Here is a 27,974-nt window from a genome sequence, read left to right as displayed (position 1 = left end):
GCGCCGGCCGGACCCAAGCAGAGGGAGCGTCCGGACACTGGCGAGGAAATGGCTGGAGAGGCGCTGTTCAGCGGTAGGGAAAAGTGCGGGGCGAGTTTCGCCCCGAGAGGGGAGAGCAGAGAAGGAAAAGCTTTCAGGACTGAGAGGAGAGAGGGAGGATCGTGAGCTAGGTAAGGCGGCCAGACTTAGGCCTCGGGAGGAAAGGGGACGGGGCGGGGCGTTGGGGGGGGGGGCAGCGGTATAAAACACACCCGGAACCGGTTGCGAGTTTATTCTGAGGTCCGGCTCGGAAGTGTTCACACCTGGAGTGTGGCGCGGGTGGGTAGAAGGTGGAGCCCCACCCCCGACAAAGCCAGGCTGTAAACCGGCCTAACCCCGCCTCAGCTGCACTCCCTCCTCCCTTCGCGAGCGGCCTAGGCTTCGCGAGCGCCAAATCCTCTCGGTTAGCTCCGCCCTGCCATTAGAGGAGGGCGGGTGGGGGCGTGGCCCTCCCGCTCGCTAGTCTGCGCTTAGGCGTCCGCGTCAGCCGGAGTCCGACGCCGTGACGCAGCACGTCGACGTAAGTGACGCGCAGGCCCGGGCCGCTCCTCCTTCCCTGAGTGAGTGCCGGCCCGGTCGGGGAGGGGGAGAAGAGGGAGGGAGGGGGAGGGAGAGGCGACCCGGGAGTCGTTGTGGGCCGCGGGCCGGACCGGGTCCCGGGAAGGCGGGAGCCAGGGACGGGCCGAGGGGCTTGGCGGGCCGTTAGCGGGCCGCGGCGGCTGTAGGGTCTCCTCCCCTGCCGGACTTGCGCGCCCCGGCGCTCGGAGCCTCCGGCGCTGTGCCCACCCCGCTCCAGCTCGCGTCTCCCGACTCCAATTAGGTCAGGCTCGGAGTCCCGCGGCCGCGGCTCCGGCCCCCAACGCGCGGCGGCCGCCCGGCTCGCCTTTCTTTCTTCCCTCGCCTTCCTCTCCTCTTGCCTCACCCTCCCCCCTTCTTTCACGTTGCTGGGGTTTTGTTTTTTTTGTTGTTATTTTATGCTTTAGGGGTTTTGTTCCTCAGCCCGAGCTCATGGGTGTACATTATCATGCTCCTCTTTTGTAGAGCAACCGGACGGCCATGGAGGCCGAAGAGACGATGGAATGCCTTCAGGAGTTCCCTGAACATCATAAAATGATCCTGGACCGATTGAATGAACAGCGAGAGCAGGACCGGTTTACTGACATCACCCTGATTGTCGACGGTGAGCAGGGTGGTGGGCTGAGGAGCTAAGTTTGTGCCTTCAGATCTCTTCCCTTCCCCCACATGCCTTTTTTACCCACCTTCTGTAGACTACCTATCGAAAGTCTGTGGAGGGTGCGCTCTGGGACCCGAGGACACTTAACAGTATCTCTTAACAGAGACCATGCTGCAGAAGGCTGGTCACGCTTTCCACGTAATCATGGCATTTTAACTTCTTGCAGCTTTTTCAAGTGTTCTCATTGCACACTTCAGTGCAGGATGAGGGCTTGGGTTAGTGAGGATGCCTCTGAATGTTTGGTTAGTAGATTTCTGCTGCTAAGCTGCTTTGAGCAGTCACTCACGGGAGTCATTCTTTCTAGTTTCCCAAATGGTCTTGGCGGTAGAATGTGAGAGACTCCTTTGCAGCACTAGTACCGGCTTTGATAACCCCCAAAATAGAATGGCGTTATTTACCAGTCTTGAGAGTTGTCATTACAGTGGAGACAAACACAGCTTAGGTGTCTTTTGTATTTAGTGAAAACTGACTTCTTAAGGCAAGCTAATCTTTGTTATAGGTCTGCTGTAAGTTGAGTTTCCTAATATTAGGCATCCTAAAGCGGTTTTCATAGCAAACACACCCAGCTTAGTGCTTATTCTGTGGCTTTTTCTTCTCTTTTCCGATGATATATAACCTTTTGAGTTAAGTTTCTATTTAGAAGTTTCAACTGAATAGGATATGCTTTTGACTTAAAGTGGTATCTCCTGAAATGTTGTAAGATGTCCTTTATAAAACTGACTTAACAAATAAGGCCTCTGAAGTAAAGATCTGGCTTCATGTCTATAATCGAGATTCAGATTTGTCAAGATAGCTGCCCAGAATATAGTTTTTAAAATTATATTAAGAATGATGATTTCGTTTTTTTTCTCTAGGACACCATTTTAAGGCCCACAAGGCTGTTTTGGCTGCTTGCAGCAAGTTCTTCTATAAATTCTTTCAGGAGTTTACTCAGGAACCTTTGGTGGAGATAGAAGGTAAATGCTTGTTTTAAATACATTATTTAGCAAACATTATAATTTGATGAAGTTTTTTAGACAGTAATTTAGTAAAATACCATGAGAAATAGGTACAAATGGTTCCTGTTAGGTGACTGGATAAATTGTTCTTTTGACACCTGAGAATTCTTACTTTTAGTAACGTGCTTGGTAAAATGATCTTCCAGGATAAACTTAGGTTAAATGGTATTTGTTGGTCTCTTAAACGAGCCCTTTCCATTGCCAAAACCAGTGGTCACAGTCTTTTGAAAATGTATTAAAAGTGAATTTCCATCTTATTTAGTGGCCTTACGTTTTAGATTGATCAAGATGCTGCAGGCCTCTGTATTAGCATGACATGCATAGTGTGAAGTGAGCTGCTATAATATGGAAAAGGTTAGGAAAGATGAACTAAAGTGACATTTAAAAGAAGTTCAAGTGGTTGTAGAAGGTCTAGAATGGAAGGGGTCATCCACTACATAATGTCCTAAAGTAGAAATTGTTATTTTTGTTGTTGTTTTTTTTGTAATAATAGTCCACCAAGTGCTAGGTATTATACTGTGTTGTTTGTGTGCATTTTCTGAGTTTCACAGCTATCCTTTGAAGTAAGTTGTTTTATTTCCAATTTACAAATCAGGGAACAGGCTCTAAAACGTTACTTACCTAAGGTTGCCTACCTAGCAAGGGATTCAGTTTATGCTGTTCCCATGCTTTTGTTTTCTGCTACTATAATACTTAGCTCTCTACCCCCAATCCAAAATTGTAGGAAATAAATCAGCTTTCTTACATAAATATGGGGTTCTTGAATTTTGGTTTTATATCCCTTTCACTATGGATATATTCTCTGTTATGAATGGGTTGCCTAGAAACAGTATTCCCTTGGAAAAATTTGGTGCTTAGGGGAGTAAAGAAGACTTAAAAGATCCTCTTAACTTTGATAATGCCAGCTTATCTAGAGTTCTAACTGATATCCATAGATAGATTATCTTTTGATATCTGTGATGGAGAGAGCACAGGCATAACAGAAATCCTCAAAACATACTAAAGTGAGACTCCAGGATCCTATATGTATTTCTTTCTATTACAAGGCAGAGTTACATCCAGATATTCACCTGAGGTACGAGACCCAAGAAAGATTACTTTACCTCAGTTGCATATTTGCTGCTTCATCTGAGAAGTGTGATTGTTAGTAAGCTTGTACTAATGATTAATTGAATTAACATGTGCAGAGTGCCTGGCGTAGTGTTTGGTGCATTGCTGAAGTTGACTAAATTGGGGCTATTTATCAAATTTAATACCTGTTAATAGCATGCCAGATCCAGGAAATGAGAAATTGATTAAAAAGACAACCCTTAAGAGAGTTTCCAAATTTAATCATGGGTAGGTAACAGGTAGAAGAGTGCAAAAAAAAAAGAAAATGTTGCAGGGAATTTTATTGCAGAATGGTGTAAGAAGGGAAGAAGAAGGATGAGTGGTTTAGTAGCTTAGAGAGAGGAAGAATTTCACAGAGGAGACAACTTCTGGGCAGAATCCTAAGTCAAAAAGTAAGTGGCCAGGGCTAGAATATGTATTGCTGGTGGAGCGTGGAATACTGACCTACCTGAAGAAGTAGGGTCTTTTCTTCTCAAGAGTAATCACTTTGGAATTATTTCTTATATTTCTAATGTGCTATGTCCATTATAGGTACTTCTCTGATGGTTCAGATGGTAAAGAGTCTGCCTGCAATGCCGGAGACCTGGGTTTGATCTTTGGGTCAGGATCCATTATAGTACAGGACACACAATCTTCAGTATTTAAACTGTAGAAAGTAAGAAGGAGACATGTAAAAACATTCTTTGTTTTTATTTGTCAGATCCAGGTTTAAAGAATCAATTTGGCTCAGTGTCTTCTTAAGCCTTTAACTTTGAAATTGCTTTACTACTATCTGGCTAGGTCACCTGGCTATAGAGAAAGCCCTGGACATGCACTTAGAAAACCTGGGTTGTAGTCTTAGTTTTACTGTTTGTTAGTTGTGTAACACTGAACATCTTCCTTTTTTTCTCTTTTAATTTGCAAATATGTCAAGTAAATTTGGATGATGTCATGGGCATTTTGAATATTATATTTTAACACTCTGCAATCTGTTAGAATCTCTGGAAAATGCTTTGGTTTTTGTTACTGTTACTGATTTGATTGTGGTTTATTTTGTTTTGGCAGTCAACCCGATTAGGTTCAAACTGCCTTGTATGGGCTGCGAATCCAATTCCAATTTAGTTCTTAACACCTTTGTTCTGTTTAGGCCCCAGGTGTGCCCACCTGGGTGGTAGTCCACACAGTCTAATTCTCAGAGCCTTTGCTGTGCTACCTCCCATTATTGTAGCTAGGCAGTATGCTCAAGACTGCAAACACAGGCTTAAAGGACTTTTCGCCAGCTCCCCCTCCTGATTTTCTCTATGCTTTATCTCCCCAGAGCTCCCTTTCCTGGTCCTCTGGCTGGAAAACTGGGAATTTAGCCTCTCTGTGGTCGCCTACATTTTCTGTGATAGGATCCATTTCCTGGGTAAAATGGTGAAAGAGGAAAATAACAAGAATTCTCCGTCTCTTCAGATGATTGTCGCTTTCCTAGTTCTCAGCCAGAGGAACTCTGTCATAGAGTTTAGGTGCCTGCTTGGTGGCAGCTAGCCACAGTTATGCAGCATTCTAACTGGGGAACAGCTGAGAGAGGAATAAAATCCGGTTATTCTCCCCCCCGCCACACATGCTCCATCTCCTTTCCTGGTTCTGTAGTTCTCTTGGAACTTTTTCTGTCAGCACCTACTACCCAGTTATGGGAGTTTTACTGTCCTCAGGCTGTGCTATGGAGGAGGAAAAATATAAAACAGGAAATTCACTGCTCTTCTTTGAGTTCTTTTTCTCTCCCCAGGCTCTTTGCTTCTATTTTTTCTTCAAAGTCCTTTTATATTTGTGTTAGGTGTTCTGTCCAGGGTCTTTAGTTGTATCAATGGGCAAGATAGGATGGAGTATGCTTTCTTCATCGTAGCTAAAACTGGAACTCCTATCTGTAAAATAGTGATAGTTCTTATATTTAGCAGCACATTAGAAGCACCAGAGGAGCTTTTGCAGGTACTAATAGCCAGGGTTTTTCTCCAGATCAGTTCACTCTTTGAGGGCTGAAGTCCAAGCATCTGTCTTTCAAAGTTCTCTAGGTCCTTGTCATTCAGGGTGTGGTCTGAGGATACATGGCATCGTGTGAGAGCTGTAAACTCTCAGGCTCTACCCTAGTTCTACTGAATCAGAACAGAATCCTCAGATGACTCCTTTGAACAGCAGAGTTAGGGCAGCACTGCCCTAGGATAAGTCCAGAATGCAGCTAGTGTCGAGAACCACTGCCTTAGGGTTTTGTAAAAGCAAGCCTAATATAAAGTGAAGTGAAGTGAAGTGAAATCGCTCAGTCGTGTCCTACTCTTCGTGACCCGTGGACTGTAGCCCACCAAGCTCCTCCATCCATGGGATTCTCCAGGCAAGAATACTGGAGTGGGTTGCCATTTCCTTCTCCAGGGGATCTTCCCGACCCAGGGATCGAACCCAGGTCTCCCACATTGCAGGCAGACGCTTTAACCTCTGTACCACCAGGGAAGCCCAGCCTATATAAAGGGAATTTAAATTGTAAAAGGGAATTTAAATTGTAATATGTTCTATGAGTATGAACTGTCATAGATGCAAGTTGAGCCAGCTCTTTCTCTGCTTTTTCTGTCTTTGGTGAAGTGAGTTATCTTTGATTAGGACTACAGGTTCACCTTTGACTTAAAATTGTTTTTTCAACTGAGAAGCATCCCAGCTAAACTTTGTGACTTAGATTCACACCATATTACATCTTCAACAGTCATTGATTTCCTTGTTTGGAACACAACAGCCTTCTCCTAAACCAAGCTTCCAATTTTCCAAATCCATTCTTTACTTCCCCTGAAACCACAGATCCATAAGCACCTAGTTTCTCTCAAACAGCAACTCTGTCCAAAATTTTAGCTCCTAATATCAACAATGAAACGCTCAAGGACATGTTCATTCATCCTATTTGAGTAGGAGTTTTCCACTAGTTGGGGAATTCTATAAGACTAAAGAAATTCCAGAATGCCCTCCACCCCTCGGAAAAATGACCCAGGTTAAGGTGTTTGTATTAACATTTTTCTGAGATACCTTGTTTAAAAAAATTGTCTTCTCTTGCACACTTTTATTATGAAAGGAGTAAGGAATTGAAAAAATGGGCTGAAATTTGAAAGTTAGCCTATTAGTCCTGATAGAGTATAAAATATTTTTGCAGGGCTGTGCATTACCTACCAACCCTTCACTTACCTGGGCAGGTGTTAGGTGTTGTAAGTTTGGCTCCTGTTAACTAATTAGTCAGGTCCGTGGTTTATTCCTAGGACCAGTGTTGAACTGGCCACGTAAGAAGCACCTTGGTGCTTATAAAAAACAGTTCACTACCCCAGTTGTGATTCTGGAGATGAGGAACCCATGCTTAAGTCACAGGTGACTGATTAACCAAGATTGGGAGCTAAATCCACAAATCCTTGAAGGTCAAATGTTTCTTGAAATTACTAACTTTTAGAATTTCCTAAGGTAATCCACTATGTGTATGATGCAGTACTCCCAGTGGGGCCTGGGGCAGTATCCTATAACCAAATAATAATAATCCAATGTATTATTAATAAGCAACATAGCTTATTAAAATTTATTGTAAGTTGGATAAAGATTATAAATAGCCTCATGTTAGTTCAGATCGAATTTTGCTGCCACATTTATTGGAAACTTGATTTTAAGAGATGTGGGGGACTTTGTAAGTATGAGTAAGAGATTGCAGTCCCTAGTGAGTGAGACCATGGATATTCAGATTCTTCCAAGCAGGAATATTCCTTAGCATCATCCTGTTCAGTAATCTTTCTCGTGGATTTTGGAGCCAGACCATCTGGATTTGATTCTAGTTTTATCACTTAATAGCTGTGTGACTTTGGCAAGTTACTTAGCTTTTCTGTGCCTCAATTTCTTTAAAATGGAGATTATAATAGTACTTCATAGGGTTGTTATAAAGATTAAGTCAGTTGATAATTTGTAAAGTATTTAGAGGCCTGCCTGATACATATAGTATATATATGTATATAGTGTGTGTATTTAACTAAAAACCAAAATTTCATTCTACTTCAGGAAAAATACACACGTTTATAGGAAAAATTTTTGATTCACTTTTAAGTATTTGGTCAAAACATCTTTAAAAAAAAGGAAGCAAAATCGAGTTGTCTGTTCCTCAGGCTGTTCTTGAATAACATGGTCAAAAGACAGCCAGGAGAGGGGGCTTCCTGGGTGGTCTAGTCCCTAGCATTCTGTGCTCCCAATGCAGGGAGCCCAGGTTCAACCTCTGGCTCGGGAACTAGATCCCACATACTGCAATTAAGAGCTTGCGTTCATAATGAAGATGGAAGATCTTGTGTGCCACAATTAAATATTTTTTAAAAAAAAGACAAGACTAGGAGACCCAAACCTTCAGTGAATCCAGTTATTTTTAGTTGCTTATTTGGTAGCATGCAACTTGGTGAAGTTACATTGTATTCTATAGTGCTTTTCAGTATTCATATTGTTGTCAGGCAATTTGAAGATGAGTTTTCTCTCAGAGGTTCTGACTTGTCCCACATTGCACAAGTCATGGAGAGCCTAGACTAAAACTTGAAAGTTCTGACTTCCTGAGTGATATTTTTCCTTACACAGATAGAGGATGGTAGATATTCCACCAGCTTTCTTACTGTTATCTGGAAGGCTACATTCAGGTGTATAAATTGCATTGAAAGGACATAAAAATATGTTTATATTTTTTTGGCTGCGCCAAGTGGCTTTTGGGATCGTAGTTCCTAGACCAGCGATCTAACAACACATGCCCTTGGCAGTGAAATCTTGGGAGTCTTAACCATTGGACTGCTGGAGGACATTCTTGTTTTGTAATTGTGCATATTGTGTGCAGTTTGGTCTTAAGGCATTTCTTAGCATAAAAAAGCCTGTAAAGAGCTTTCTCTTTGTTCCTGTCAGCAGCTTTTCATACCTTGCATTAGTACACTGAAACAATATTACGCAGCATTGAAGAGCTCAGGGGAGTACAGTATCATTTGGGGCCAAAATCTAAACACAGAGCTTGTAAAGAAAGCTTGGAATTATGGAAGCTTAATTCTAAAAACGGCTTTAGCCTTTATTTATACCAGATTTGTGTGCTTTCATTTTAGGAAGCTTTGTGTTAGATACTGTGAGGTGAGTTTAGAAATTCTCAAGTAACTTGCAGTCAACAGTTGTCTATGAATTTTAACTCTCAGACTAGGTTCAGAGTTCAGCCTGAGGGAGGTATTAAAGAAGGTTCATTAAAGATGTGGCATTAAAATTGGGCCCTCAAGGGTCATAGAATTTGTCCAGAAATAAAGTGATTAAGCATTCAGGAAAGGAGGGTGTTAAAGGCAAGGAAGTGCTTAGAAAGTGAAGGGTTTGTTTGAGAATCAATATATAATGTCTGTTTGACACATTTTAAAATTTGGAAGGGAAAAGTAGTGGTAAGTAGAAAAATAATGTAAAGGACCTTGAAATAAAGGCAGAATGGTACTGAACTTTATTTGCTAAGCTGTGGAAAGCTATTGATGATTTTGGAGCTGAGTTGACACAGAGCTCCCTGGCAAGAGGGGAACTTCTGATGTAATAGTTAGCCCATTTGTGTATTTGAGTGATAGATTTACTGTTCTGTAAGAGCATTAGGAAATCTTTGGGAAAGATCTTAAAGTAGTTTGCTAGTTAGTTAGTGTTGAATTTGGCTACAATATTGTGCTGTAAATAAGAATTCTACCCAGAAGTCGTCTTCTAAAATGACAAATGCTAATCAGTTTTCAAACACTGGGCTTCTTTTTATTCCCATTACTAAGTGCTATAAGATTTGAATCAATGTGAATACATGTTAATGCACATCCTTTTTACAGGTGTTAGTAAAATGGCCTTTCGTCATTTGATTGAGTTCACATATACAGCAAAGTTAATGATACAAGGAGAAGAAGAAGCCAATGATGTATGGAAAGCAGCAGAATTTCTACAGATGCTAGAAGCTATCAAAGCCCTTGAAGTCAGGTAATTATTTCCTTAATGAGGCGCAGATAGTTACTTTCAGTCATGTTCACCCTGACTTAGTCAAGAATTTATCATATGTGTCATGTCATAAAGAACTGATAGTTTGAAATCAGGAATATATTTAAGGATCTGTAAAGTTCTTGGAAAAGGAAATGCAACCCACTCCAGTATTCTTGCCTGAGGAATACTGTGAACAGAGAAGCCTGGCAGGCTACAGTCCATAGGGTTGCAAAGAGTCTTATATGACTAAAGCAATTTAGCACACTTAGTTTTACTGGTTACTGATTGTTCTTTCCCTCACAGTTGATTTCTTGTCCTTACAGTAAAAACTGTCCTAATATTAACAAAGGCAGCATCTTTTATTTCTAATTAAATGAGGCATGCTCATGCTCAGTTGTGTTCGACTCTTTGTGACCCCATGGACCTTAGCTCACCAGACTTCTTTGTCCATGGAATTTTTCAGGCAAGAATATGGAGTGGGTTGCCATTTCCTCCACCAAGGGATCTTCCTGACCCAGGAATTGAACCCATGTCTCTTGCATCTCCTGCATTGGCAGGCAGATTCTTTACCACTGCACCACCTGGAAAGCCCCAATAAAATAAGGAGGACTAGGCAATTTTTAAGGAGTTCTCTGGATTCCTATACACTGTTCTGTGGAGTCAAATTGTTAATTATTTGTACCAAGACTTAGTCTAAAAAATGCTTGGCTTACAAAGATTAACATGGTATTGTTTAAAAATAAGTGAGAAAGTTGGTGAGGATACAAGAAATAGGCCAGGTGAGGTGATAATCAATGACATTAGAAATACGGTGGCAAAAATACATGCCATTTGAGTCTGTACTTGCCAGATAGGCTAAATGTAGCTCTGAGTTCTGAAGCATCTAGTATAAAAGAGGGCTTCCCTGGTGGCTCAGCTGGTAAAGAATCTGCCTGCAATGTGGGAGACCTGGGTTCAATCCCTGAGTTGGGAAGGTTCCCCTGGAGAAGGGAATGGCTACTCACTTCCAGTATTTTGGCCTGAAGAATTCCATGGACTTGATAGTCCATGGGGTCTCAGAGTTGGACATGACTGAATCTCAGTTACATTATTTATGGTTATAGGATGAGAACAAATCAATTGCTTAGGAGCCATTCTTGATATTAAAACACACAATTTCTCTTAGGAAATTATTAGGAAGACATTAAGTGGTATCATGAATAAATACTTCAACATCTTACATAATGAATAGTGGCACTGTAATGAGTGAGTAAGAACAAGAGCTCTGGAGACAGGCTGCCTCGAAAATAATGCCAGCTCTGCCACTATGTGGCCTTAATGAAATTACTCCACCTCCTGTCAGCTGCGCAGTTTCCTTATCTGTCAAATGGGGATAATAAAGGACCTTTCTACATAGGATTATTTGTGAGGGTTGAATGAATGAATGTAAAGTGCTTAGCCTGGAGTCTGGCATGTAGTATTGATGGTAGCCCCTGGCTCTGTTTCCTAGGACCCTCGATATAGGTCATTGGTAAAACATGAAGGTGAAGTTTGGTAAAAATCAGTTTCACATGGGACAAAATGATTTAGTCTGACTCCCTGATGTGGTTCAGTTAGATATAATTTAGAATAATTTAGAAATAATTGAACTGTAGTTATCCAAAAATACTTTTTTTCCTAATAAGCTTTTAATTAGTTTGGTGACAGAGTTCAAGATTAGACTTTCTGATAGGAGCTTGGTGTGTATATATTCTCTGGTGACTAGCATCTGGCACATGGTTTGTGTGCAGTAAACATTTATGAATGATTAAAACCAGGCCAGCATTCTTCTGCAGAGAGAGCTGAGATCTGGATGGCAAAAATAAAGGTGTCTTGTAGGTATGTACCTGATTAGATCATACTGTGTTAAAATGGAGGTAGGTTTGGCAGCATCAGATTTCTGGTTAAATCCTGTTTGAAAACTCTCTGAAAACAAGTTCTGTGTGGTCCCTTTGCTGCTTGGGGTAGTGAGTAGCATCTCACTATAGGGAAAGTCCTGAGTAGCAGAACATCAGAACATATTCTCTGACAATGGACAAGGTTGGATTTGGGAGGCATTTAACTTAGTTTATGTGTCTAGTCAAACGGTAAGAACAGCTGGGTACAGCCATTCGGAACCTTTTAGAGGATTTATTATAAGATTGAGGTCCTTACAGTAATTACAGCCATCAGCGCTTGCCAAGGTAAATATGTTGGCATGTTGAATTGTTGATGAACCAGTTATACATGCAGTATAGTCTGAAGAGTTCTTCAGGAAGATAGCAGTATTACATATTGGCTGTTTTTAATAGGTTATGTGTATGTCAATATTATACAATTTAGGAATAAAATTGCATAATTTAGTTGTGTTAAGTCAACCGGTGAAGGCAACTCTATGTTGAGAAGCTTATTGTATAACTATTGCTTATTGTATATCTTATTGCAGACAGAGAAGGTGAATAAATGCTCTTCTAGCATTTGCAGTATGCATGTATTTTTGAAATAAATGGTAAACTTTTTGAATGGCACTGGAGAAGATTCTCAGATCTTATTTTGCTGAAATTGCATCATTGTTTTTATTTAAAACTGTATGAGAAGGTTCCTGTTACTTGTTAGGAAACAGCAGTTGCCTTATAGATGTTTTCTTTCTCAGCTGTTTGAAATATAATTCACATAATACAGGTCAGTTATTTTAATGTAAAGTTTGAAGTTTGTTCATTGTACACCACCACAAACATTCCCATCTCCCTATGTTTTCTTATGACTTTGCAATCAGCCCTGATCCCCAGCCCCAGGCAACCAGTGATCTTGATTTTTATCACTGTGGCTTTATCTTATTTAGAATGTCATAGAAATGGCTTCCTCTATTGTGTAGTCTTTCATGCTTGACTTTTTTCACTTGGCCTCATGCTTTAGAGGTTTGTCCATGTTGTTGTGCATTCCTTTTTATTGCTGACTATTACTCCATTGTATGAATATACCATCTGGGTTTTCCTGGTAGCTCACATGGTAAAGAATCTTCCTGCAGTGCAGGAGACCTGGGTTTGATCCCTGGGTTGGGAAGATCCCCTGGAGAAGGGATTGGCAACTTCCAACCAGTATTCTTGCCTGGAGAATTCCATGTACATAGGAGCCTGGCCAGCTACAGTCCATGGGGTTGCAAAGAGTCAGCCGTGACTAAGCGACTAACATACACCATCTGTTGATAGACATTTAGATTTTATTTTCATTTTTTGGCTGTTACAAATGAAATGGCTATGAATATTTGCAGGTCTTTGTATATATGGTTTCATTTCTCTCAGTAAATACCTAGAAGTGGAATAGCTGGGTTGTATGGTGGATGTTTTTAGTTTAGTTTTTTTTAAGAAACTGCCAAACTGTTTTCCAAAGTGATGAGCCATTTTACATTCCAGCTTGTAGTGTATGAGTTCCAACTGCTCCACAGCCTTCCTAGTACTTGATAACGATCAGACTTTTATTTTAGCCAAGTTGGTAAGTATATAGTGGTTTTAATTTGCATTTCCCTAATGACTAATGATGTTGAGCCTTTTTTCATGTGCTCTTTTGCCATCTGTTTATCTTCTTTGGGATATCTTTTCCCCATTTTTAAAGTTGGGATATTGTCAAGAACTGTGACAGGTGTGCGATTTTACCCTATTTGCAAGCTAATAAGTTGGCATGCCATCTATAAGTATGGATGCTGGCAGAAGACATGAAACTCATGAGTCAGAAAGGACTTTATAAACAGCATACAGAACAGCCTGAAGTTCATGTGCATATCAATTTTTCTTGCCTCCATACCCCGAGTCACTTGTGGAATAATGCAGTCACCTTGGTGTGTACTGTGCTCTCAGTGATTTACATCACAGTTGAGAAACTTTGGGCTTTAGGAAACCCAGATCTTTTATAACGAGTTGCAAGCAAACCTGTCCAGGTTTTTCCCCCGAGGGGCCATTATCTTTATTATTCTGGACAATAAATAATTGTCCTCCATTCTGGAGGTAGAAAGGTTCTATTTTGTAAGGTAATTTGCTATATAGACAACTTGGAAGACAGAACAAGACTGGCCGCATGTCTGTGTATAAGATATGCAGAAATCTGAGGGCTCCATGGAGAATTTTCTTCCACAATTTGGTTTTTCTGCACTCAGCTTCTGGTGAATTTTCTCATGAGTATGCTGCTGCATAGCCACTTGGATTAATCTGACCAATAGGGGACTTGGACCAAATCCATTCAGTTTTTCTCACACTGGATTTAATTAAGACAGCTGTTTCAGCAGAACTCCAAGAAGCAGGATATGGCCACCCTGTAGTGCTAAGCTTAACTGTGCACCCACTCCTCTAAGGTCCTGCACTAAGCCAACTGAGTAAATCCCTAGAAAGCCAGGTGGCTTTCTCCTTTAGTTTCTGTATTGGCTTTTCCACTTAGCTATAAGCATTAATCTGAGTATAGCAAGATGTTTTAGCAATTGCACAGTCTCATTATTGGTCCACAGGGAGGACATCTAGGGCAAGTGTAGCCTCCGTAATAACCTTGGCTAGGGATTTGAGGCCAAAATGAATACACCTTCCAGAGCCCAAGTGGTATCATTGATCACATTGTGTTGAGTCAGGCACAAATTTTGTACCACCTTTTTATTTGAGTAGCCTCCTCATTTTGGAGAGATATAGGGTCATCTGAGAACTAAATTGAAATGCCAGTGGTGTTTCCCTAAACATTGGATGGTGTCTTCTTCCCACTGAGAGTTGCAAGACATTTATAGGGAGGGAAGGAAGTTAGTACCTGACTTCATACAAGAAGTACAGTCCTTGGAACACATACGTGCTTTTGGAATAAAGGGTTGTTTACAATTTTTTTGTGCCCCCAAAGTGGGATGACCTTCTTCAGTTTGCTCACAGGTTGATGTTGTCACCAGCATGGCCTCTCCTTTTCCCAGCTCAGCTTCAATGATTGTGTCTAGGCTTTGTTTTTGGAGAGAATGTCTAAGGGCAGCCAGTTTAATCCGTTCTGTTTATCACGAGCACCTGAATGCCAGCTGAGTGGCAGTCAGGTGCCTCATGAACTGAGCCTCAGCTTTGGTAACGGCAGTGGGCAAACATCTGGTGTTTTTGCATGGGACATATAAGTCTTGGCCATCCCCTGCTCTTTGCAAAATCCTTCCTGATAAAGTTGAGGTGGTGATTGAGTTGTCAGAATCCTCGGTGTGAGATGACAGATTGAGGAGTTGCAAGTTGCAGCACTTGAGGAAACCTGAACCAGAGCCTTTTCCTACCTGAGGAAGACTCAGAGCAGTCCTGAAGGACAGAGATCTCGAATGTCCCTTCCTCCCCTGTACCTCCTGGAGTTGACAAGGTTTTCTGTCCAGGTTCCAGGGTGGTGGTTCTCCCTCTACCCCCACAAAACCAGTGTGTGCCATTCTAGTAGCTGTAACTTAACCCCATTTCCAGTTCTCTCTTTCTCTTACCCAGACTTTTCATCTGGAATGGTCAGGGACAAGGACATTTTATAAAACTTAAGATAGCTATTATGTCTTCTACCTTGGTCATGAGGACCAATCTAAGAACACTTGGCAAGCAGTATATTCAACCAAGTAGTCATTATGCTTAGGATCCAAGATGATGTCCATTCCAGAAGAGAATCCAGATAGCTGAGCTGGAACTAAGTTTAAATCTGCTAGGCCCACTTTTGACCAGGCTGGCCCCAGGTTGCCATTAGGCAGAAGGAAGAAGATCATGTCTAAGAATGGTCACAGCAGACCCTGCATTTCCGCTGAGGTTTATGTAACTTCCCACTCCATTTGCCTTGATCGTTTACCCAGGAGGCAGCCAAAAACAGATGGTTCTGGGGATAGTGGGATTTGATGACTAAACTGCCTTACTGGATTTTTGGACGAGGCAGAAGTGAGGGAAGTGGAGTCAGAAAGTCTTTTGAGTCAATGTTTGAGAAAGTTGCTGCAGTTCTCTACAACACCAGTATCTGGATGGTAGAAAACTTGAAAGGTTTAACAATACCTTGACTAACAGCCGATTGAGTAGCATTTGGTGCATCAGTATCAGACTGCACGTGGTCCAGAAAGCTAAACATATGACACAGCTTAGTTTCAAGAGCCCTATGGTGTGGCCAGAACCAGCTGCTCAGACCTGAACAGCAACAGCATACCCTGAAAAAGTGTCAGTAGTTGAGAGGCATATAGCCCTGAGATGGGTCAAAAGGTCTAGTGTAGTCAGTCTGCCAGGAACAGCTGGAGACAATGCCCTGTATGATTTGGCCTCATTCACCATAAGACAGGCCAACTGCTGGCCAGTATCACAAGTCTGACATGCTCCCTCAGAAGCATAGGGCCCTTGACTTTCTACTTAGTCTCTGATGGTGGGTGTGTCCCCATGTTCAGAATAACCTGGGACTTACGCGATGGGGATGGAAGTCTGGGCAGTGTAGGTTGATAAGCAACTTGATTCCAGTTGGTATCATTAGAGAACAGGCCTTTACCATGAGTGTCTAAACTACTTACCCAGATGGTTGGATCAACAGCTCTTTGTCTCCATAGTTTTGACCCTCAAGGTGGGTGTCTTTAATCTGCCAAGATTTCCAGGTCTCCCAGACAGCTTGGCCATTTGCAATAGTCCAGGAGTCAGTAAAAATATCTCAAGGTTCATTGTGGAGAGTGTCATCCAGAGTGACGAATACAGCCTTGAGTTCTGCCTTCTGAGGTGAGCAACCACTTTTGGTTTTGCAGAGTTGGTACTGAGCATCTGGCCACCCAGTGAATACCATCAGCCTTCAGCTTAACTAGGCTACCAGTGAATGAAAAACCCCATTGATCTAGTGGCTTTCTTTGGGCAGCAGGGGCGATACCACTTTTTCATGTAAAGCCAAGAGTTCAACTGCTTTCTTGAATGTAACTATTTCTTTGTAACCAGTGAGACTTGTTTGGGCACCTTTTACCTTGATAGTTATTAAGTTTTAGTTAACACTCCCAAATGGCAATATCAGGCTGGAGAGCCTCAAAGCTTCCATGGATCAGGCATCACTTTTAACAAGAATCAAATAGCACCTAACCCTTTCTTGTCAAAGTGAGTGCACCTCATAGCCATGTCAAGGAATTGGCAAGTCCAAAATCCAAGGACTGACTCTGGGGAGACAGCCTGCCATTAGCAGAAGCTGTAATCTGCAAAAAGTGTCAGTCTCAGACTTAGAGCTCAGAGAGGTCATTAGACTAGGGGGTCCCTGAAGGTAGGGAATGTGCCACAGTTAGATGGAAACTTCAAGTGCAGCCTGTTAGTTGGAGCCCACTTAAAAGGTGCTGCTTTGCAGATTGACTGATGTACAGAAAAAAGTACTGATAGAGTGCCCAGGTGAGGCACATGCTTTCCTTAGTACCTAAAAATCCAGTGAGATACTGGGCCTCATGTTTGGAGGGAAGAGGGAGGCGGTGGAGAAACTGTTGTTGTTGTTGTTTTTAACTGCTGGAGGGAATTGAATGTTGTCAATCTGCCTATGTAGTCCCAAGAAATTTTACTTGGTGAGCAGTCCTCTGAATTTTGTTGGGATTTATCAGCAGTCTCTGGACTTCCCTGGTGGGTCAGGTGGTAAAGAGTCTGCCTGCAATGCAGGAGACCCAGGTTCAACCCCTGGGTCGGGAGGATCCCCTGGAGAAGGAAGTGGCAACCTACTCCAGTATTCTTGAATGGAGAATCCTATGGACAGAGGAGCCTGGTGGTCTGCAGTCTTTGGGGTCACAAAGAGTTGGACACAACTGAGCGAGTTTCACTTAATCACTTAGCAGCAGTCTCTGCTGGTAGAAGTGTCGTGACACTATAGTCAGGACTTTTCAGACTGAGACTTCGGGCTTGCCAGTCAGTAGGCTATCAGCAATATATACATCAAGAGATAGAGACGCTTGTGCTAAATCCTGACCCAGCTACTGGTGGCTAATGTTAGGGGAGCTTCTTCCATTGTCTCTTCTCTACATGTGGCTTTTCTCGATTGAGATGGTCCATCACTGGTACTTACAGGAAAGTAGTAAATGCCCATGCCATAGCAATCCTGCTGTGCATTCAGATGTCAAAACAATGACAGTATATATTGTGTTGGGCACAATGTTTATTCGAGTTTTTCTGTAACATCAGCCCCACCCAAAGGACGGCCTCCTTTCCTTCTGTAACCTTGCCCAAACCCCAACATTTGAATGCAAGCACCTCCTCTCTGAGGATGAGAGGTGGAATGGTGAGTTGGACGTCTGTGGACTATAACAGAGCTGTGGCAATTTGTGTCTTTACCATCCTTGAGTTTTCCTCAGCATGCTTGGATGTGTATAGTGTCTTCACTATTTGCCTTTGAGAGCAGGGAAACTTTGGCTTCAACTGTAATTCTCCTTCTCCAAGCAGGTTAAGTCAAGTTAGGGGCAAAGGGAAAAGGTAGAAGGGGAAGTGCTATGGAGAGAGAAAGTGACTGTGCCAGTGAGCAAGATACATTTTGGTTTCCAGCAGCACCTGAGCTGCGAGTGGCTCAGCCAGACAAACCTCCAGTGTTTTCATTTCCCTCAAAGCCCTGTGTCAGGCAGAAAGGTCATTGCAGACCCCATCAGTGTCTGTTTGGGCGTTCTCTTGATTCAACAGCCCCATCCACATTGCTTTCCACTTGGGGCCATGTAGTTTATGCCTCTGAACTGACTGAGACTTGACTTCTGCAGTGATGGCTTTTTCAAAAGAGTATACCTTTCCTTATTCATAGGTGTTTTTGTTTCCTGGGGCTACCATAACAAAGTACCACACACTGCGTGTCTTAACACAGTTCTGGAGGCTAGAAGTCCTAAATCGAGCTGTTGGTAGGGCCACATTCCCTTGGAAGCCTCTAGAGGAGAATCCTTCCTTCCCGTGACTTGACTTTCTCCTTTCTCATAGGCTGGTAGCCCCAGGTGTTCCTTGGTTTGTGACAGCATAACTCCAGTTTCTGCCTCCATCTTCACATTGCCATCTTCTCTCAGTGTTTTCATATGGCCTTCTCTTCTTTGGGTCCAATGTCCTTCTTAGGAGGACATAGTGTTGGGCCTGCTCTGATGACCTCAACTTGATTACATCTGCGAAGACATTCTAAATAAGGTCACGTTCGTAGTTATTGGGTCAGGACTTCATCATATCTTTTGAGGGTGCACAGTTCAACTCAGAGCAGTAGGCAAGTAAGTAGAGAACCATTTATTGCCCAGTTGACCATACAATTTGGTAAACATGTTTGATGCCAGCTCCAGTAGACTTCCTCAAATTCCATTTGCTCTGTGAGGTCTCATCCTTCCTGTTCCAGAAAGTCTTGTCTTTTTCAGCATCCTGTTCTTGGTTGCCAATATCTGGCAAGATCTGTGAGGGATCAGAGATGTTACCCTACTTGCAAGCCAGCAAATTATCCTGCCACGATTTCACGGATGCTGATAGAAGATAACAGGATTCGTAGGTCAGAAAAAAGGACTTTATCACTCTATTTGTGCCACTTTTCTCTTCCTCAAGTCCCAGAGGTGACATAAAGTGGCCTGCATGTGGTTGGTTTTCATCACAGATGAAGAAGCCCCAGCTTGGGAAACCAAAGTCTTTTAGAATGGGCTGCAGACAAACCTGTCTGACCTTTGTCCCATAGCAGGGACATTATTATATGGACAGTAAGTAAAGCTGTCTTCTCCAGAGGAGCCACTCTGTATTCCCAGGCTGTTGGCCTTTCTGCAAACACCTTTGAAAAATAGTCCAGAACCAAAGCTGTCTTCACAAGATATGCAGAAACACGAGGGACTCATGGGGAATTATCTCCCAACAGTTGTCTGAAGAGATTGAGTTTATTGAATTGTAAGAATTCTTTTTATATTCTCTATATAAAACCTTTGACAAATATGTTTGCAAATATTTTTCTTCTGGTTTGTGGCTTGCCTTCCTGTTAACTATGTATTTCAAAGGACAAAGTTTTTAATTTTGATGAAAACCATCTTACCAATTTTTACTCAGAGTTTTTGCTTTCTGCGTGTTACTTAAGAAATCTTTCAATGTTGCAAAGATTTTTATCCAGTTTTCTTCTAGAAGTGTATAGTTCTTACATTTAAGTCTATGATCCATTTTTAATTTTTTTGTGTATGTTAAGTGAGTAAGGGACAAGGTTTATTTTTCCTATATAGATAGCAGTTGTTCCAACACTACTGTCATATGTTCTCGCCATTAAATTATCTTGGAACCTTTTTTCAAAAATCAATAGACTATACACATGTAGTCTATTTCTGAACTTTATTTTGTTTCGTTAATCTCCGTGTCTATCCTTTTGCCAGTCAGATAGTCTAGGAATCTTGTTTTCTGCCTTTCCATACAAGTTTTATTGTCAGCTTATCAATTTCTTCCAAAAAGCCTAGTTGGGTTGATTGGTCTTAGAGAATTTTTAAACCCCTGTGTTATGTATTTCAGAAACAAAGAAAACTCAGCTCCACTAGAGGAAAATACCACAGGGAAAAATGAAGCAAAAAAAAGAAAGATTGCAGAAACTTCAAATGTTATCACTGAGTCGTTGCCATCTGCAGAATCTGAACCTGTTGAAATTGAGGTGGAGATTGCCGAAGGTACAATCGAAGTGGAAGATGAAGGCATCGAAACGTTGGAGGAAGTGGCTTCTGCCAAGCAGTCCATAAAGTACATTCAGAGCACAGGTTCCTCTGATGATTCTGCTCTGGCATTGTTGGCAGATATTACCAGCAAGTACCGCCAAGGCGATAGAAAAGGACAGATTAAAGATGAAGACGGCTGTGCATCTGACCCCACAAGCAAACAGGTAGAAGGTATTGAAATTGTGGAACTTCAGCTGTCACATGTGAAGGACTTGTTCCATTGTGAGAAATGTAACCGTTCATTTAAATTGTTTTACCATTTTAAGGAACACATGAAATCACACTCCACTGAAAGTTTCAAGTGTGAAATATGCAATAAAAGGTATCTTCGGGAGAGCGCATGGAAACAGCACCTCAGTTGTTACCACCTTGAAGAAGGTGGAGTCAGTAAGAAGCAGAGAACTGGGAAAAAAATACACATATGTCAGTACTGTGAGAAGCAGTTTGACCACTTTGGACATTTTAAAGAGCATCTTCGAAAACATACAGGTACGGAACAAATATTTTATATTAGAAGTTTATTTTTTTCCACACTCATTTCAAGCTGAGTGTCTAAATTCTTTTTTAGCGTATAGAAACCATTTCGTGTGTTTCCTAATGTGTAGGCTGAGCACAGTGTTTTTATAATACTAGTTTGTTGATATTGATGCTATCAAAGCAAAATCAGTATTAACTTTGAAGTTAATTGTCATTCTTAACACCTTGCCAATTTTTGTATTTTTAAAAGATATACATAAACACTGTTTGTAATCATTATTAAAGATTATTAATTATGAAGTTTTAATTATATGAAACTTCACTGTTAACTGTTTTTTACTTTATCTGTCTTATGTTAACACATTACATAGATGAATACATTTACAAACAATCCCAACCATGTTTATACCTTTGCGAACATTTGCTTATCTGTTTTGACCTGGCGGATAGGTAGGCAGTATTTGCCCATCTCCCTCATCTCTCCAAGGCAAACATGTCAGGACTGGTGGACAGCCAGGGAGATGAAAAGGGTAAGGTTTCTGTACTTTAGGTCATGGAGATTTAGTGTACCTACCTTCAAGGAGTTCAAAGTTTTGTGAAGAGAGACAAGCAGGCACAGTCAGCTAAGTGCTGATAGAGGTAAGCAGAGTCTTATGGGAATGCATGCTTATGCTGTTTATGGTGGAAGACAAGGATTGCTTCCTAGAGGGTTTATCCTGTGATGATTCTCAAGGAAAAGGAGTTAGCCAGGAGACGAGCCCTCCAGGCAAAAGAAGCTAAGTGTGCAGACATGAGGAGAGAAAAGTCACTCATATGGAGTACTTGTTAGCAGGTTATTATGGCTGGAGAATTGGGTCCAATTAGAGGAACACCAGGAGATGCAGCTGAAGAGTTTTGGGGCTGACTGAATGATATGCACTTTGGCATCATGGATCATCTGCCAGTGGTTCAAGGACAGGAGAGAGAAAATGATGGGAGATGAGGCTAAGATCATGTAGTTATCTTAGATAAATGCGCTAAATGAGTTAGATTTTATCTTGGAAGACTGGGTCACTTTTAAGAAATTTAACCCAGGGAGATTTCTGATTAAATTTATGCTTTAGAGACAGAGAACTGGCAGGATTGGAGTGGGTGAAGCCTACTGACTCTAGTTAGGAAGTTGTTTGAGTAATCTAAACAAGGATGAGGGGTTGAATAAAGGCAGTAATACAGTAAAGGGTTGAAGGTGTAACGTGAAGTAAGCAGAATCAACAGGGTTTGATGATTGGTGAGACGTGGAGGTAAAAGAGGGGCTTCTTTGGTGGCTCAGACAGTAAAGAATCTGCCTGCCAATGCAGGAGACTGGGTTCAATCCCTGGGTCGGGAAGATCCCCTGGAGAAGGGAATGGCAATCTGCTCCAGTATTCTTGCCTGGAGAATCCCTTGGACAGAGGAACCTGGTGGGCTGCAGTTCATGGGATCACAAAGAGTCGGACATGACTGAGCAAGTAAGGGGTAAAAGAGAAGGTGAATCCCAGCTTTCTGATTTGGGTGGCTTAGTGATCAAAAGTTTATTAAGTTAGAAAAATAGAGAAGGGTAAAATTGGGGGATGAGGGGAGAGAGCAGATACACTGACAGCTGTACCTGTGGGACACCCAGTGTGAAAGACAACCTAAAGATGACCTGTAACCATGTTTTCAAATGATTGTTGCCTAGTTTTCCAAGGAGCTAATATGGAATTCTAGGAAAAAATGTGGGTTTGGGAAACCAGAGTTAGATTCAGGCTCCAGGTTTTTTTGTTTGTTTGTTTTGGCCTGACTGTGCAGCTTGTGGGATCTTAGTTCCCTGACCAGGGATTGAATCTCGGGTCCCACAGTGAAAGCGCGGAGTCCTAAGCACTGGACTGCCAGGGAATTCCCAGGCTCCATTTCTGACAGTTGTCAGCCTGATGAACTTGACTTGTCTCTTTATCCTTGGATCTCTCTCCTCATCTGTGTAAATAAGAATAATGACACCTACTGTACAGGGTTGTGACAAATAAGAGAAATCGAAAGCACTTTGAAGATTGTACTTTTTACACATCTAAAGTATAATTAATCTGTTACTGTTTCTAGACTAAGAAAGACAAACAGGAGCATACAGTACAGTGTTACACCATTTATTTTGAAATTTTTTAAATATGTGAAACATTCATAAATGTACTTTTTTTTTTCACTGTGACTACATGGGATTTCAGTTACAGGCATGCCCTAATTTACTTCATCACTCATGATGATACAATTTTAGGCTGTTGCTAGTCTTTTGCCATTCATTACAAACTGCTGCAGTAAACATACCTGTACATAATTTTTGTGTACATGTTTAAGTAACTCAATTTTTGACAGAGTTGCCAAGTCAAAGGATATGTGCATTGTAAATCTTGGCAAATATTATCAAATTGCCCTTTAAAGAAGTTAACAATTTTTATAGGCTTCATTTTATAGTGAAAAATTATACACTATTAAAACCGTTCTAGTTAGCAATAGTGCACCATTTGTGGAGTTGTAAAAGAGTTTCTATACCAACAGTAATTCTAGGTGATTAGGTCTTTTCTCTCATTAATTTTTTCATCTTATGAAAATTATATAAAAAATAAGCTATAGTTGTTTTTTCAGGGAAAAAACACAGCTCAGAGTTATTCCTTGACTGTGTCAGGTCCACGTGAGTATGAGGGTCACGTCTGGGACCTGGTCATCACTGAGGCTCCACCTCTGACATCTTAGTCTTGTTTGCTCCAGGCATCATCCTTTCTCTTGACTTCTCTCCTGCTTTCCTTCCTTTGGCTGTGGGACTCTACCTCACTTAACCTCATTTAGCCGGCTTGTCCTTCTGTATCCTTTAAACCTCATTTGTTGCCCTGTTTCTGACTTCATCTTATCCTCATCGTATACTTCCTGAGTCACTTTTTCTTGTACTCTAAGCACATTTCCTTGGCTTTTGAACCCTACATCCTGGAATTATTGTAGTCATTTACTTCTGCTCCCTGCTGAGCACTTCTGGCAAAAATTCTTACCAGTAAGTTAGGCCTTTTGGTTTCTGGTTTATATCTTTCCTTTCCTAATTGCCATTCTAGACCTTCAGTGCAGTGCTTGAGCCCCTGTCCACATCCCAGCTTAGCTGTGGAGAAATCTGTGTGGTTCCTTCATGGTCTCCTTCTCTTATTACAGAGAAAGATATTTTCCTGTTTTTCAAGGCCAATCCTAAATCCCACATCTTAATTTCTCCTCCAAAACCATGTTTCACCTGTCATTCCTACTGCTCTCTCCTTCTTCACTGGTTCCTTCTCCCTTAGCAAATAAGTAATGATTCTTTTCTGGCTCAGGGAACCTCTTATTGACCTGTCCCCATTGAGCCATTTCTCTTTACTTCCAAGCCTTCTTGAAAGAATTTCTGTACTGACTGTTTTCATTGACTTGCCTCACTCACTCTCCCTTACCCCCACTGTAGTGTGGCTCCTGATTGCCCCATACCACTCAGTGTTCTTGCTAGCATACCTCAAACCCCTGTTGTTACCCTACCTGTCGTTTCTGTCTGGTTCAGCATGGTTTACTACCTCATCTTCCTGAAACTTCTTCCTTAATTTTCCTTAGTGTTCTTCTGTCTACCAGATTTTGCCACTTTGCTCTGAGTACCTCAAACTCACCAGACTCAAAACTGAATTTATAATCTTCCCCAGCATACCCTACTCCACACCTCCTTAAACATCTCTGTTCTTTATTCTGGTTGGTGTTCTAAACCAGCGGTCTGGGAGTCAGTATGATACCTCCCGTCTTACTCCTCACCCGCCATACTGTTTACACCTCTGTGCCTCCTCCTGGAATAAACTTTCTTTGCTGAACTTCTCTTAGTCCATTTTAGGCAGAATTCATCACTCCTCTGTGCTACTACAGCCCATTTCTCATTGCCCTCTTCTCTGTAACAGGCTTTCTGTGGTATATTGCATTTGTTTATGTCCATGTATTTCACCTTCCTGAAATGCCCTGGCCTATGATATGAAACTTTTAAAAATAAAGACAATTTATCTTCATTACCTAGCACATGGTTTGGCAATACAATAAGTGCTCAAAAATTGCTGTCGAATGGAGAGGGCTGCATGTCCCTGAAAAGGAATTTGACTTTGATTTTTATCTAAGGGAAAATAGACAGTGTTTTAAGAAATGCAAAGGCATGGAACAACATTCAGATCCAAATTTTTATTTCTTTGCCAGAGCACAGTTATAAGAATCATTAAAAACTTGTATTTCCACCTCTTAGAATAGTCTTTTAGATGTGGTGGAAACATCCAAGTTATAAATTCTGCTCCTCCATTCAAGACAGTCCTATCAGAATTACCTAAAAAGAAAAGGACAGTTTGCATTTTCTGTTTTTCTTGACTTGTCAATATTTTTTTGTATTCTAACAGGTGAAAAACCTTTTGAATGTCCAAATTGTCATGAACGATTTGCTAGAAATAGTACCCTCAAATGTCACTTGACTGCATGCCAGACTGGAGTGGGAGCAAAAAAGGGGAGAAAGAAGCTTTATGAATGTCAGGTATGTGTGGATGTGGTGTACCCTGTCCTGAGCAAAGAAGTCTGTGTTGGAAATTGTTAGAAGTGACAAGTAACAAGCCTAGACCAAAAGTATGGCGCTGACAGTTCAGAAAGAGATAAGAGTAACGAACATAATTGTCTTGCTTTTATAAGGGAAACTGTTGTTTTTACCCAATCCTAGATGATACCAATGTTATTAACATTATGTCCTAAGTAACAAGTAGTGTGAAACTATGGTTATTCTTAACCATAGAGCTGTCATTGGAATTCTGGAGTAGGGTGAAAGAGGCAGACCAGCTGTAATGGGCTCTTCCTCCTTGGTTAGTGTTTTTATTCCAAATGGTGAGATTATTCTTAATGTTGATATTACATAAGAAAGTATAATACTGTTACGTTTATATTCCTAGAATTTATGACATTTAAACAATGAAGGAAATATTAAAATGTTTCCCAAAAAGGATTTAAGTTGTTAACTACAACAGCTAAAAGGTCAAATAAACAAAAGATTTATGAAATCCCTTAGACTATATTACAGATGTTATATTTATAACATATTCAGAAAAATCTGCAACTTTTTCCTTACACAGATTAAATGCATCCCATATTTCTTTCAGTTTGAATGTAAGTGTTAACACTTAACTAATTGGTTGTTTCAGGTCTGTAATAGTGTGTTTAACAGCTGGGACCAGTTCAAAGATCACCTGGTGATACACACTGGAGATAAACCCAACCATTGTACTCTGTGTGACTTGTGGTTTATGCAAGGAAATGAATTAAGGAGGCATCTCAGTGATACTCATAATATTTCAGAGCGCCTGGTAACTGAAGAAGTTCTTTCAGTAGAAACACGTGTGCAAACTGAACCTGTGACGTCAATGACTATTATAGAACAGGTTGGGAAGGTGCATGTGTTACCACTGCTCCAGGTTCAGGTGGATTCAGCACAAGTAACTGTGGAACAGGTCCATCCAGATCTGCTCCAAGACAGCCAAGTGCACGAGTCACACATGAGTGAGCTTCCAGAGCAGGTCCAGGTAAGTTATCTAGAAGTGGGGCGAATTCAGACTGAAGAAGGTACTGAAGTCCATGTAGAGGAGCTGCATGTTGAACGGGTAAATCAGATGCCAGTGGAAGTACAAACTGAGCTTCTAGAAGCAGACTTGGATCAAGTGACGCCTGAAATCATGAACCAAGAGGAGAGAGAGCCTACCCAAGCAGATGCTGCCGAGGCTGCTATAGAAGAACACGAAGATGCTGAGGATTTAGAGACCAAATCAACAGTGGATTCCCAAGCGGAAAAGGCAGGAAATGAGAACAGAACACCTGTGCCAGTTTTAGAATGAAATAACAAATGCATATATTTTTAAATTTATGTGTTGGGTTTTTGAACTGATGATGGGCAGTGTGACTGTCCTTATGCTAACAGACATGTGGACCAAAGTTAAACTCTTTCCTGTTGTGCTGAACTGTTTCTGTGGAAACAGACTGATTTCCCCCCACTTGCCACAGAGGAGGGATCTTTCCCATAAGTGAATGGGAAGCTTTGAGAAGTATATTTCTGGAAAACTTAAATGGATTATATTCTTACTATATAGTTGGGTACGAATGTATATTTTCATTGTGGTAAGAGTTCTTACTCTCTTTCCCTGGTCATGTCCTTCCCCAAGTTCCCCGCCCCCCCCATGTTGTAAAATCAAACGTAAAATCATTAGAATACAAGTTGATGTATTCTGATGCATGTTAGAAAATTTGAATATATAGGAAACAAGACTGCATGAAGAAAAGTGCATTGTTACTGTGCAGTTAAATTTTGGCTTCTGGCTTCCTTTAGTTCGAACAACATTCTTGTCTGCCCTGATTGATGGTCATAGACGTCATCTCTGCAACAGAAACAGTGGTGGTGGCAAATTGCTAGAATGTTTAAAAACACACACACACACCCATGTGCCTTTTCAAAACCAACTAAACTCCTATAAAGCATCTCTAGTTCTTTTAAAATTTGTGTTGTAAGCAGTGTAGGTGATGCTGTAGTACTTTATATATTTTTTCTTATAATGACAGCTACCAATTCTTTTTCACTTAGGTTGAGAAATTTCATTTAATGGCAGCTGAAGGGCCATTTTCAATTGGGAAAATTCATTTATATCTGTGGTAAACTTTATTTTGATGAAAAGTTGCACTAATATTTTACCACCAGATGAAAGCAAGATGAGCATCATTTAAAAATTAATGTATTTAAAATAAAGTACAGAGAAAAACATGTATATAATATATCAGGCTTTGTTTTGAATGAATCTTTTCCCCCAGTCCTTAATGTAAAGATCTTGTGCTATAACTTTTAAAGCCATACAAATAAGAGTGCTAAACTGTGGACTTTAAAGTAGGTGTGTAAATATTTTTAATCAGTATTACTTGGTAAATAAAATATAACAAAAACAGAAAATAAACCAATATGCTATTTTCTTTACCTGTTAAATATTGGGAGATATTTACATTTTTAAAGTAAACTTTAAAATTATGTGTTTGACTCTTATTTTTTTCAATTTAACCAGTGTTTAATTTGGTTTGCGATCAGAGGTGTCTTCTAATCTGTACAAATATGACTGATACATGAGTTGAGATATAACATTCTCAGTATATATCTCCAATCCTCAAAAATCAATTCAAAAGAAAGTAAGAAGAGGTTGATATTTGCTGTTTTACATGGTGTGGGTCACAGTAACCAGTGGAATTTTAGTAGAGCCTATTTTAAAAATCCTTCTCCACTTACTAGTGTGTGAAATTTAAAAGGTCAGTTCCACGTAACACATTTTGGTAACCCTGATGTTAAATGGTTATAACATTTATGAAGTATATTGAAGAGAATGGCTTTCCATAAGTGGAGAAGTCATGGATTTAGAGATAAGAGGAATTAGGAGACTGTCTTTATTTTAAATCAAAGTGTATGAACATTTCCAAGTCTGTT

General features: G+C 41.0%; 1 protein-coding gene across 2 annotated transcripts; it reads left to right on the top strand.

Moving 5' to 3' along the window:
• The first annotated feature begins 42 nt into the window (after positions 1 to 42).
• On the top strand, positions 43 to 27,380 carry ZNF131 (zinc finger protein 131). Of its 2 annotated transcripts, XM_068990592.1 has the most exons (8): positions 43 to 170; positions 1,081 to 1,219; positions 2,128 to 2,229; positions 9,210 to 9,354; positions 19,785 to 20,145; positions 20,248 to 20,470; positions 24,880 to 25,010; positions 25,666 to 27,380. In XM_068990592.1, the coding sequence occupies exons 2-8, from the start codon at positions 1,096 to 1,098 to the stop codon at positions 26,350 to 26,352; spliced, it is 1,773 nt and encodes a 590-aa protein (XP_068846693.1). In that variant the 5' UTR covers positions 43 to 170; positions 1,081 to 1,095; the 3' UTR covers positions 26,353 to 27,380. The 2 variants fall into 2 exon arrangements, with proteins under 2 accessions (XP_068846693.1, XP_068846692.1); XM_068990591.1 differs by having other exon boundaries at positions 19,785 to 20,470.
• Positions 27,381 to 27,974: the final 594 nt, after the last annotated feature.

Source organism: Capricornis sumatraensis, chromosome 18, assembly GCF_032405125.1.
Source record: "Capricornis sumatraensis isolate serow.1 chromosome 18, serow.2, whole genome shotgun sequence".
Taxonomy (NCBI): Eukaryota; Metazoa; Chordata; class Mammalia; order Artiodactyla; family Bovidae; genus Capricornis; species Capricornis sumatraensis.
This window is presented reverse-complemented; position numbering and strand designations above follow the sequence as displayed.

Coding starts and splice junctions, on each gene's coding strand:
- ZNF131 (XM_068990591.1), top strand. CDS start 1,096: ATGGAGGCCGAAGAGACGATGGAATGCCTTCAGGAGTTCCCTGAACAT. Junction 2,230..9,209: donor ACCTTTGGTGGAGATAGAAG/GTAAATGCTTGT, acceptor TCCTTTTTACAG/GTGTTAGTAAAATGGCCTTT. Junction 9,355..19,784: donor ATCAAAGCCCTTGAAGTCAG/GTAATTATTTCC, acceptor TATGTATTTCAG/AAACAAAGAAAACTCAGCTC.